At 37.2% G+C, this 13,686-nt stretch overlaps 1 protein-coding gene across 1 annotated transcript in view; it reads right to left on the reverse strand.

The window, feature by feature from the left end:
• net1 (neuroepithelial cell transforming 1) overlaps positions 1 to 13,686 on the reverse strand; it is a 46,038-nt gene that overhangs the window by 22,405 nt on the left and 9,947 nt on the right. The window contains exon 2 of the mRNA XM_062994720.1: positions 8,136 to 8,202. Coding sequence (XP_062850790.1) covers positions 8,136 to 8,202 — 67 coding nt within the window. The remainder of the gene's footprint in view (positions 1 to 8,135; positions 8,203 to 13,686) is intronic.

A 13,686-nucleotide genomic window follows, 5' to 3' on the forward strand; every position in this document is an offset into this window, starting at 1 on the left:
CTGAGGTGTAGATGTAGAAGTATGTATTTGTTTGTATTGTAAAATTCTGTTCTGGTGTTATTCATTTTTTGGCATGTGTATAGAATGTGTTTAACAGAGGTTCTTGCTCCACAGAGGGGGTGAGTATGGACCTGGTCTCCCTTTAGCAGGTAGTTATGAGTAAGTTTGGTGTGTCCAATATGGCATCTTGTGGATTTAAGGCATAAAACGGCAACCTTCTGATTATTAGTCCCTATACTGAACACAAACAGCGGTACCGTTTTACCCTATAGTAAAACAAAAGAACAGTCACTGTTGATGCATGCTCAATAATCCAGGTACACAAATCCACAAAGTTGAATCAGTTCATCTGGACACAAGTTTGTTGTAGAGATACGTTTCGTCACTCAATCCGAATGACTTCTTCGGTCATTGGGCCATTCAGACTGAAGAAGTTATTCGGATTGAGTGACGAAACATATCTCTACAACAGTGTCCAGATGAACTGATTCAACTTTGTGGAATAGAACAGTCAACGCAAAGCAATTTTGTCTCCTTTTTTCTATAGGCATTCACATTTACAGCCACTTTTATTTAAAGTTTATTTACATTTTTTTTTAATTTAGTTTGTGCCATCAAGTTATTGTATGATAACCTAACAGAAGTTACATACAAACTGGAAGACATCCTTGAAGACAAGATGCTGATGCTGGATATCTACATAATCTTTTTGCATTTTATATCATATATGAGACACACACGTTGATTTATCGTATTGTGATTAGCGCCCGGCTCATCATTATAGACAGGCGGGGGTGTTCCCCCTGCTTGTGTCATGTGCCCATGGCTGGAACATTAATAAGGGTTAAAATGGGTTTTATAGTTGGAATTGTGTGGGGGAGCGTTTATGTAAATAGTTGTGTTTGTTATTATGTGATTAATGGCAAAATTTGTGGAAATGGTGAGTTAACATTTTCTTTAAGTGTGTTGTGTTTCGTGACCTGTCTGTTCTGTTTAAAATAAAGAATGCTGCCTCCAACAGTTAAAAGAGCAAAAATGTTTCCTAATGTCCCCAGACACCACAGTATCTAATATGCATTGCTGATTTCTTTTAATCCCATTTATTGTAAAATTAACTTATAAGAAGATTTCAGTGGCAAATGTAAGTCAAATTATAAGTATGATCTGATTCATTTAAGATTCACATAATTAGTTAATAACTGTTAACCATTCTTAGTAAAAAAAAAAAAAAAGCAATCTTACAAGAGTCTCACTAGACACCAAACAACATTCTTCTAATACACAACTACTGTTGAGAGAAAAAAATGTTCCCATTAATTTGCTGCCTGCTGCTGCAGACGCTGTGGCCTGAAGGTTGGGTGGCTGTTAAAAGCACACATTCTAGTGTTTTACAATGTACCCCAAGGTGGGCCCATCAAATCCAGGAAGGCCATCATTACCCCCAGGAGATTTTAACATTGTGTGTGTGCATGTGTGTTTGGAGAAGGGGAGGGGGGCTGTGTGTGTTGAAAGCCTTAGCAGGTAAAATGCGTAATCTGAAATGTAAGCGCAATCCTGGATCACAACAGGAAATCCCTACACACACCTGTGAGGACAAAGGTGGCCCAATTAAAACTTTATAATCCTACAAAGCAGGCAGGAGCTCATCTTCAAGTTGGGTCGTAACACAGATGGACAGGCGTATAACGTGCACATTTGCCATGGTAGGTAACACTGAGCCACATGTCTGTCCGGGCTAGCAGAAAACAGGTCTGGCATCTATAGTTCACTTTTAAAAATGATATAAGGTCACACAAACAGATTTGTGATCAATCATCCACTCCACACTTCATATGTGTAATTTAGTCACTGCCTTCACAAAGCAGTGTCCCTTTATTTTTAGTACAAATGCAATGAGCACTACAAAGTAAAACAGAGGTCATCAGTTCTGATTACTGTAGGAAACACCACAGTTTATATTCACAGAACATGAACTGCTTCAGTAAAATGCATTGTTCTGATTAAATACCCTGAATGCGTCTGTAAGCAGAGCTGGAGTGGGTGGGGTATGTTTTGGTGTTTTTTCTTTGCAGAGATCTTGACTCTGGTAAGACATGTTTAACCGACCGTAGTAATTGAACAATGTCTGTCAGTTAACTGGTTAATTGTAACCATCCCTAATTACCATTACCATTTCTGACCACCACCCAATTTTAACTCATCTTAACATCTAATCTGAATAGATTAGAAGCCCCCACACAACTTTCTGATTCATGTACCACTCATCCAACCCTACACTCTCTTCAATTGCTCATTCCACCCTGCTCATAATCCGGTCCAGATTTAGAGACAAATAACGACATGTTACATGACTGATTCAAGGGCAAATTTTTGAAAAAAATGTAAAACACCATGCTATTATTCTATATAGAAATTACACTGACCAGGCATAACATTATGACCACTGACAGGTGAAGTGAATAACACTGATTATCTCTTCATCACGGCGTCTGTTAGTGGGTGGGATATATTAGGCAGCAAGTGAACATTTTATCCTCAAAGTTGATGTGTTAGGTGCAGAAAAATGGGCAAGCGTAAGGATTTGAGTGAGTTTGACAAGGGACAAACTGTGATGGCTAGACGACTGGGTCAGAGCATCTCCTAAACTGCAGCTTTTGTGAGGTGTTCCCGGTCTGCAGTGGTCAGTATCTATCAAAAGTGGTTTAAATAAGGAACAGTGGTAAACCGGTGACAGGGTCATGGGCGGCCAAGGCTCATCGATGCACGTGGGGAGTGAAGGCTGGCCCGTGTGGTCTGATCCAACAGACGAGCTACTGTAGCTCAAATTGCAGAAGACGTTAATGCTGGTTCTGATAGAAAGGTGTCAGAATACACAGTGCATCACAGTTTGTTGCGTATGGGGCAGCAAAAGGAAGGTGGTCATAATGTTATGCCTAATCGGTGTATATGCCACTGTTTTTGCAACCTAACATACACTGTATGCTGCTGCGACAAAATAATTTCTATCAGGTATCAATTAGGGATGTCCCGATCACATTTTTTTGTTCCCGATCATTAATTGTCCCGATACCGATTCTTTAACCGATACTTGTATTTTCTAGATAAGAACTAGATAATACTGTTCACACAGTGCACACTTCAAGTACATTACAGTTATTCTAATTAATCCAGTGTATATGTTTAACAACTGAATAGGAAAAGAATTTCCTGCATCCAAGCTATTGCTTAATGTTCTTTTATTTTTACAAAATAGAAGTAAACAAACTTAGTGCAGCATTGTAGTAGTAAAACTAGAACACTCAAAATGAGTGAGATAATACCAGTTTCACTTTAAACTTTACATTCAAAGAACATAATTCTGTTTAATGCAGTGATACACTAAAATGAACAGAAATCTCCACTCACAAGTGGTGTAGCAGCTTAACTTGAATATAAAAAAAAAACAAATAAGTTACTTAACAGCATTACAGTAAAACCTGAATACCAAAATAAAATGGAAAGTCACTCTTTTGTTATGAAGGAAAGCCAGTTCTTAAAGTGCTTGTATTGTGACAATGGTTTGATGGACGTTTCTATGCGAAGTGAGTGTGTTTTGACCCTTTGGGGCTTCCATAGTGCAAAATAGCCTGCTTGGCTCTAGCTGTCCGCTATTCGGTACCGTAACAGAAGAAGTTAATAAAGTGTTTTGCTCCCGACAATTTGTGAATATAGCGTGTATTTATTTCTTTATTAAGCAAGTGCATCACTACCAGGCTCGGTTACATAACTAAGCCAATCAGAGTGCTTGATACGGAGATGTCGTTCAGTCTTGTAACACATGAACTCGTAAAAGCTGTATGTTATGGTCCTAAAGTTTTCATACTCGGATTAAGAGTTATTGTTTTGTAAACCGGAGTGATCCTCGACTCACACACCATATAAACAGTAAAATTCTACAGTAATGAACGCAGCTCTGCCTATCCTCCATCCAATCCATACACACATGCATCCTTCCACCCATCAATCCGTCCCTCTTACAGTTGTAAGCATATATTAGCAATAACATTTGGCTGTGCTGAGATCAGTGAAAATCAGCAAATCCAGACACTGGTCCTGCAATCTCACTTGTTTCTACATGTGACCAGCGTCAGACTAGGAGTCAGCAAACTGACTAGTGATAAAAGGATTAGTCCCAAATTGCATAATGTACTAAACCACTGGTTCACTACTCAGATAAAGGTAAAGAGCAGCTTCCGGGATAAGGTAATTAAATCTAGGTAAGTCTTTCAAGTACAACAAGCAAAATGTATTTTATTAGGATTTTAGAAGAGCATTTAATACGCAGCTTTAAAGATTGTCATGGCAAACAAGATTAAAAAATTAAGGACTTTAAATATAACTAAGAATAAACATAGTTTATATAATAATATATGAAAAGCTAGACTGCCTGCTATTGGAGGATCTCAAATGGGCATGGCGATACATAGTAACTGGTATTTTAATCAAAATAAACAGATGCCGAGAACCTAATCATGACAGAAACCAGAGGCAGTTCATCGTTATGAGCCGCCAGACTAAAATGGAAAGAAAAACAGTAATGCAAAGCACTCAGAAACCTGAATACACAACCTGCCTGATAGGCATTTTCACAGGAACATCTGCCGATAACTATTTCCATTTCACAACTGCTGTATTTTCCAAAGTGGAAAAGGCACTGGTTTGTTTATAACTGTCCACACTGTTAAACTTAACAAAATATGTAAAATACATTAAACGCTGGAACTGATGAGAACAAGCAGACAGCAAGCAAACAGACCCACCATTGCCCTGAGCAAAATAAAGCGGTTAATAAAAAAAAAAATACATGGTGCTATCAACTAGTCATATGATTCTAGCATGGTAAATTACAAGATTAGCGACTCAACTAATAATGTTATGTCCAAGATATCAATAATGTATTTATTTATTAGTATTTATTTATTAATGTCATGTTTTACACACTTTGGTTACATTCATGGCAGGACAGGTAGTTACTGGTTACTCAGGATCACATCAGTTTATCAGTTCATGGACAATTTTGTATCTCCAGTTTACTTGACTGCATGTCTTTGGACTGTGGGAGGAAACCGAGCTTCCAGAGAAAACCCATGCAGACACAAAGAGAACATGCAAACTCCATACAGAAAGGACCCCATGCTGGACCCTTACCCACTGAGCCACCAAGAGATCAATAGATCATTTAGCAAGCCCCATCAAAAGGCTGAATCATCTCCATGTATATATCTTTTTTTTGTCTGTATGTGTATATTGTACAGCTGGCATGCTTTTCTAGACCATTTACACAAATACCCAAACAAATAAACAGCCGAGAGTTAATTAATAACCGTTTCATCCGGAGCATGGTGGGTTCCATCCACTGCAGTTCACCGCATTCAAACATTTACTCATTTATTCAAACACACACTAACAACTTGCCCTAACTTACACCATAAGATTACACCTGCATCAAAGACTCTTTCACCTTGAAGGACTTTGGCACAGACATAAAAAAAGCAGTGAATGGGGCATATGAGAAAGATCCTTTATTTACCCAAACATGATTTAGAAATGGTGATAGCATAATTGGATGCTTAATGAGTTCCATGTGTTCCAGTGATGAGAAAAAAACACACATATCAAAGCAATCATTTGGCACAGGATAAAGAATGCCTTTTCTCTTCCTCCATCATTTACCTCAGAGCTACAATAGCTAGAGTTTCATTTGGCCTTCATCCACTGCGGAACTCTCCAGGCCTTTTATTCCCTCTTTAATGGAGCCTGTTGCTCTCTGTTCTTAATCAAGCAGCAGTTCAGATTTACTTTAAATGGCATTGAACTGAGGGGGTTAGGGGGTGTTGTACTCTGCTCCGAGACAGAGGGGTGGACAAGGGCAGACTTGACGTATCGGAGATTCAGATGTTTATCAGCACCAGCTGAGCGAGTCACGCAAGGCAAAATGAGAACCTATTTAAGTATTAAACTTGCCTATGGTCATTATCATCATCATTTCAGGCCAGAACAATCGTCTAGCATAGAACTGAGACAGATCAGTTCTGATTTTTTATTTTCCTAATTTTCAACCACTTTATCCTAGTCAGGGTTGTGGCAGGTCTGGTCTCACTGGGAAACAATGGGCGCAAAGGTAGGAATACACTACACATGGCGCTAATGCATTACAAAAAGCCCACCACAGCTAAGATCAGGTTTTTGAATTTCAGCTGTGCTATCAACTAACCAGAGAACTAACCGGACACACGTGTATCAGCCTACATGGACACACGATTGGCTGTGTGCCTGCTACAATTATGGCCGGTCAAGGCTTCTACACAAGGGGTGTTTGATCACAGATGGCAATACGTGGCTCTCCATACGTCTCAAGCAAGTGAAAAGAAGCGGTCAGTGGCAGCATACATGACAGTGTACAGCCCTAATGGCAGCAGCAAGGTTGTAATTAGATTTGATTGACTGGACTGAGTAAAAAAAAAGGGGAAAAATGGAAAAATAACAAAAAAACCTCACTGGATTTAGCCCAGCATGTAGCTCTGATGTAAAATATACACATAATTAAGCCAAGTTTGTCATTTTGTATCGACAAACTTTTAAAAACAAAGCTATTCAAGAACTTTAAAAGCTTTTATTTTTTATTGGTCATTCAATGCCCCAATTACCAGCTTATAGGCAGTTAAATTTAACTGGTGAATAAACAGTGGAGGATTAGCAACTCAAGTCAAAGTCTTTAAATCTTTAAATAAATGAATAAATAGAAAAACATTGCTAAACACAAATCTAATTATTACCACAGCAGACTAGGGGAAACCTATCAGTTGATAAACGTGGTGTGTGTTTTTTGGTCACCGCTGCTGTCCGGCTGATACGCACCACAGTTAGCAGTGGACATAGCCGGAAAGAAAACCATGTGAACGAGTTAGAAACTAAACAAAACAATGACGTTATCAGCACTGAAGTTAATGAAGTACCAGAGCGAACACAGAACAGGCTTGTACTATGGGTGTGCTCAAGGTGAAACCTTACGAACAGGGAAAGCACTTTGAGCTCATGACACCCTCCCAAGTGCACCTACAGGCACACAATGACAATGTTTACATTATTTAAACATGACTGGGTACTCAGTCAGGTTTTGCTATTGCCTAAAAAAAACAAGATAACCAATAAAACAGATATGGTTAATTTAACCCACAAAACTGACATTAGTTTGTCCATTATGATCAGTTAATGGCTGAATGAACTATTCCACTGAGGCTGTACTGTAATTTGGTACAGTTTTTATGCCAAACATCCTTCCTGATGCAACCCTCCTGATGCACCCCTCCTATTTATTCGGTTTAAAGTATTTATTTAGATGTTTTACGCCATGCTTACACAATGGATATATTCTAAAGCTGATATGATAAAGCTGAGTCTGAGTCTGATATTCACAGCAGGAAGGGTGGGTAATGTTTATATCAGTCTATTGCCCTTGTCCAGTGTTGTTTTAGTATCTTGTTTTTGAGATGCATTCTTTTAGACCAGTTTTTTTTCCTAGAAATTGAGGATTGTTTCTATTTTGGTTTGGTTTGACATTCAGTCAGTATATGTTTAATAGAAATAGGTATTTGGCAGATATCACAGAGTAGCTTCCCCCCTTACGAGATATGAGTGTGTTAAATGTTTGTGGTCCAATGCAGTATCTGGTATAGACCACCTGATCAATGCGTTTCTCTAGTTGTATTCTTACTTAGGTAAAAATGTCAGAATGAAACACATACAACTACATGAAACCTGTCCTGTTTCCTAATTATTCAGGCCTGGGACTAATGGTGCATTGATATGTGTTTTACTGGCTAGGTTCACGTAATGCAATGCACCTTTTGTATTTGTGACCCCAACCTGGGATTCGAACCCCAGAACTCAGGCACTTCCAGAGCTCTTATCATTAAGTCACACTAGATCACATTTACAACCACTAGACTAAACTAAATTCCTGGCTAAAGGTGAAAATGAAAATCAATGGAGGGACAGTGTTTGAAATGTAGGATTCATGTTCCTGACATGTTGATGCAGAGCATGTCTCTGAGGAAAAAAAAATAATAATAAAAATGAAGGTGCATAGTACTCACCAAAGTGAAGTCCCACTGAGGACCAGGTGTACGAAAGCTGAAAGAACTTCCTCTTCTCAAAGAAGGCCTACAAGAGAAAATGTGAGACCACAAGAGGCATGAATTTAAATAATTAAAACAAACCCCCACTGAGGTGAGAAACTTGGATATGCAAGCGAAAGTACAAAGACTGAAAATGTTTCACAGTTTAGAGAATCATTTGAATGCCACAGCTTCACAATTTAGCACTATTTACTGGCTGCTCCCAGCATGGTAATGCACCATATCACAAAGCACAAGTCATCTTCAACTGATTCTATAAACATGGCAACAATTTTCATGTACTTCACTAGCCTTACCAGTAGCTAGATCTAAATCCTAAAGATCTTTGAGATGTGGTTAAACAAATGATTTGCAGCATAAACGTGGTCATGTTAAAATATAAAAAAATGTCATTAACACCTTGTGAAACCAATGCAACGAATAACTGATGCTGTCTTAAAGTGGGGGTCCTTATATTCGTATTAATTGGCCAGTGGGTCTGTATACTCTTCACATGTATAGAAAATCGTATAGAATTGTGGTGCAAACAAAACCATAGATCAAACTATGAAGTTATGTAGTGTTCCACTGATAGTACAATATTATATATAGTACAAAGTAATATATTGTACTTATTTATTTAGGTTTTAACACCACATCCAACACGTGTCATTTAATGGCAAAAATAGGTATTATGTTTCTGTTTATATTATCTTATCTTGATATTTTGGTCCATTTGATATTTTCATTTGAAAAGCTTATTGTACAAATAAAAACAACAAGTAAAATTGCTCTGCTGTGATTAAAGATTAAAGAGTAGTGTGTTTGTGTGAAACTCTCCAGATGAAATGGAGCCCTGTCCAGTTAACTGTCGATAACTTCCGTAACAATGTGACCCTGCGTTAGGACCCTATAAAATGGATAACATAAATAGACAGACTGATTTCAATTATGGATGTCAATGATTACAAAGTTAACTGAAAGAAGTTGTTGTTTGATCACTGCTGTTGATTAAAAATGCTGATGCTTGATTTCAATTTAGAGCATAGCTCCAAAAAAAACTGATTTGAAACACAGCCCGATCTACCTTCGGTGTGCATGCGCCAGTTCTGTGTACATACTGCATTCACAGATCCCAATCTGAATAGGAAAACTTTTTCATGCATTTATATTACTTAACTAATAAACAGCAGAACCATAAAGCATTACAATCGAAAGTAATGAAGGGATTTTGTGTCAGTGTAGATACTGACTGCATGTTAAACTGTTTTTAGACTAAACTGTTTTAAGTATAAAGAAAGAGTTGTTTTTAATTATATAATAACTACACTAATGTCAGAAAGAGATTTAATACAGCAACTAATTAGCATGTTTAGTTACTGCTTGTAATGAAGTGTTCACTACTGATGGTATAAAATCTAAATTTTGAAAGCTGAACTGATTTTGCTGTTCATTTGAACAGTTCTACATCACTGCCATGTTCACTATATTACACTGTTTGTTAATAAATAATGCATAAACATGATTTGATATTAAACTCTGTAATGTGTTTCATACTGTAACATCACTCTATACACTTGCTGGTCTAAAGAAATGAGCAAAATTTGCATCCATAATTTAAATGCCAGAAATATCGCCATAGAAATGTCTATATATGTTCACATTTTTTGAGGATGTGTATTGATGTGCTGTGATTTTAGATGACCACCACAACTACTAGTTAGTGAAATTCAGAGAATATCAACCAAAGAACTAATCTTTTTTAATACAGGTGACAGACCGAAAGAGGGATTTCAGACAATTAGGTCATATAATTAAAAACCTAACAGTGGCCCTAAAACGCTGTTCTAATGTCCTCTATTAAAGTACTGATAAAAGTAAAGAAACAAAAATGAAGACAATAGTCAAACCTTAGAAATGCAAACAGCAAAATGCAAATCCTTTTTACAAATAATTGCTTTACCACACAAGTTCTGCGTACTGTACACCGCACCCGTTGTTTTATCCTGTTCTCTTATAGTCTTACGTAAACAAAAAAACAGAATAAGTGTCTTTGTTTACCTTATATCTATTTACTGAAGAACAGTGATAAGCATGTGTGTATATAAAAGTACGTTTGTCTATATATAATGTGCACACACAAATACACATATATACACAAACTATATAAGTCATACATAAAAAAAAATACATCTCAGGGCTGCTTCTAAAAGCCTAAAATTTGTAATTAAAAGAACAAATTTTTTTTTTAAAGCCTGCTGTAAAGTTATACATTTCTGGGGTAAAGGAAACACTAGCAGTGCCATGGGCACAATTTAAACATCATCAGAATGTAAGGGGCCTGTAAGTGTAAAAACATATACACAAAATACATACCAGACTCCAAGCCTGGTGTAGCACTGCTTTCTATGATGCTGCATCTCACCGTAGGGGACAAAACCTAAACCCAGTTTCAATCCTCAGTTCTTTCTTTTGCCTCTTCACTTCTCACTCCTCCTAAATTCCTCTCTCTCAGACTCCCAATAAACCCTTCCACTTCTTTCTTTATTTGGGGGCCTTGTAACAACTGGGCTGCAGGGTCACGTGTGCACAGCCAACAAAAAGCATTTTACGGGGGCACAGGTGGGAACCCCCGTCCCAACACAGTAAACATTCTCGCATTCATCAGCTAATCTGGGTCCGGGGATTAGCTCACCACTGACCGATAATCTGAGTGGATCATTAAAAGACACAATGCAAGAACTGATTTTTATCATGGATCATATGACAGCAAGAGCTTGAGACCTGTCTCAGATGTTCCCTGATCTGTTTGGCTCCAAAGTGATAAATAAAGAAAAAGATCTGATTAAGGTCAGGAATGTGTCTGCTTACAAATTAGGCTAGCCAGAATAAAGTTCAATCTTTAAATCTTGTGTAGGTTTTAAAACAATGTATGTATTTCATAAAATATAACTTTCATCTATCTTAACGCCAGTCTATTAAAACATTTTGGGTTATTTTACCCCTCACATATTGGTGAAAGGACCCTTGATAGGGATGTAACGAAACACCCTACCAAAGATGTGATACGATTCACAATACTGGGTTAACGATACGATTTTTTAAACAAAATGAAATTGAAGACAAATTATGACAAAGTTTCCTTTTATTATTTATCTTTAAAATAAAATTATATATTGTATTTGTGCTTATCTTTTATTGATTTAAATAATGAATGCCCTTTTATTTTTGAGGTAGGTGCAAACTATGCCAAACAATGCTGGTTTTACTCTTTGTGTTAAAAAATAAAAAAATAGCGCCAGTGGTATAGCTGTTTAAAGTGAATATTGATTCATCTTAAATAAATAACCGATTCAAATCATCTTGTGGTGCATCGTTACATCCCTAACCCTTGATGTCTGATGTCTACCCATTAGCCCACTCTCCAGTATGACCTTGAATCTCAGTGGTGCTATCGACCTGGCCAGGCATCTGACTGTCATGACTGGCGATGTCTGGAGGTGAAAGGTCAACAGGGTTCTTCTTTGCTCAAGGTGCCTCCATAAGTGGTGGCAGATTCACAAAAGGGAAATGGCTCTCCATGTAGATTCCAGCCTAGACCGGAAAGAAAAGCAGCCAGCAACTTGACACATTTTGGAGGGGGCATGTGATAGTCTGAAGCTCTGCTAGGTAGGCACAAGGGTGGTGCAAGTGGCCAAGGAGTTGCAATCAAAAATAGGAAAGGACTAGAGCAGGACTAGAATAAGGGAGGTATTTAAAAGAAGGATAAACATATATTTAGTGCTGTGAAGAAATTTGCATATTGGTCATAATTTACTACCAATTATTAGGTTTGGGCGGCAATTACGTTTTCCACACAGGTGATATAAGGTTTAATAAATATTCAGGAATGAGTAGAGCTACAACTGAGCAAAACACAGAAAATGCACTCACTGAGCACCTATGGAGTACAAAAACATATTGATTATGTTATAGGCCTATATTGATTATGTTAAAACTTTTTTCCAAGCGATTCACATTTTGCCCATGATTTTTACCGCAACTCAGGCAACACAAGCAATGCATCAGAACAAAACACAAAACCAAATATACTTATATACTAATATAATTGGTGCCAATCTGGTCCCACTGTGGTTTACAAGGTCTAACATAATGCCTCAACAAGGGGGGCGTTCGTGCAAGTTTATTTCCTATTTACGAACATGGTACTGTATACAAAGCAACAGGTTGGCTGCAGTTAGGGCTGGGCGATTTTGCAAAAAAAAAAAAAAATCTCGATTATTTTAAAATTATACCCGATTGTTGATTACGATTTCGATTTTTTTTGTTCTTGTATAATGCAATTAAAATAAGACTCAAATTTATTTTTTTGCATTGTAATTAAAGGCTGCAGAAGTGCAAAAATAGTAACAACACCACCTATAATTATCCTTTTAAGGGACTCAAACTTTATAACAATAACGATATCACAATAAGTAACAATAATTAAAACAAAATAGATCTAAATTATCTATATCCTTATCTATCTATATCTAAGAATAGCTCACAAACAACTTTTATTTTAAATAATGTTCAGCAGAACCTCCTTACATTAGGAAAAAACTACAAAAAGTTCTTTACAGGTTTCTTAAAAGGAACACGAGCCTGTACTGTGCTGTTTCCACCACTGAATCATCAGTATCAGTACACTGGGGGGCATCAAGTAATCACTCAGCTCAGCTTTGATTTTGTCCTCTTGTGATTTGGGGGGTGGATACAACATTTTAAACATTTAAGGATGTGTAATGTGTCATTTTAGTCCCATAAAACTTTCAAACTGTATTAACCACTATTATGTGTCGTAGAATGATTCGATTCTATTGAACGGCCCTTTAAGCCAAAATAAAGGAACCGATTCGCGCATTTGGGAGTCGTTACATACATACGGCTCTTTAAAAGGAACCGAGACAAAAGATCCGACTCCCTATCGCAGAATTCACTGCAGCAGTTTCCCAGACGCGATTTTTTTACTCAGTAACGGATGTGATTTAAAATGTAGCGAATTACAATTCTTAGTACAAAACTTACTTAAGTAAAAGTACAATTACAGGCTGTAAAATCTACTTTAAAAAGTACAAGTACACAAAAAAAACGACTCAATTACAGTAACGCGAGTAAATGTAATTCGTTACTTTCCAGCCAATCCTGATCACGCTCATCGGCTCCGTATTTTGATTCAGTGAATCTTAATTAAACTCTTCTGTTTGTGTTTTGTTTTGCAGATCGTGTTTGCGCTCCTTATTTCTGAATCTAACCGTTACCGTGTATAATCCTTGTTGTCTTCCGTTTACTGTTTTGGTTTTCGCTGGTTTTGGACTCTACCTGATTTTGTACACTGTTTTCGCCCTTTTTATATTAAACTTTACTTGATTTATATTCCGCGAGCGTCTGCTCAGTTTTTGCTTCGTGACATGTTGGTATTTTAATTAAAATATAAAGTATGTAAACAATCGCGATTGTCACATTCTAACATCGGGTGAAAACGTTAATT

The sequence above is a fragment of the Trichomycterus rosablanca genome, chromosome 1 (assembly GCF_030014385.1).
Source record: "Trichomycterus rosablanca isolate fTriRos1 chromosome 1, fTriRos1.hap1, whole genome shotgun sequence".
NCBI lineage: Eukaryota > Metazoa > Chordata > Actinopteri > Siluriformes > Trichomycteridae > Trichomycterus > Trichomycterus rosablanca.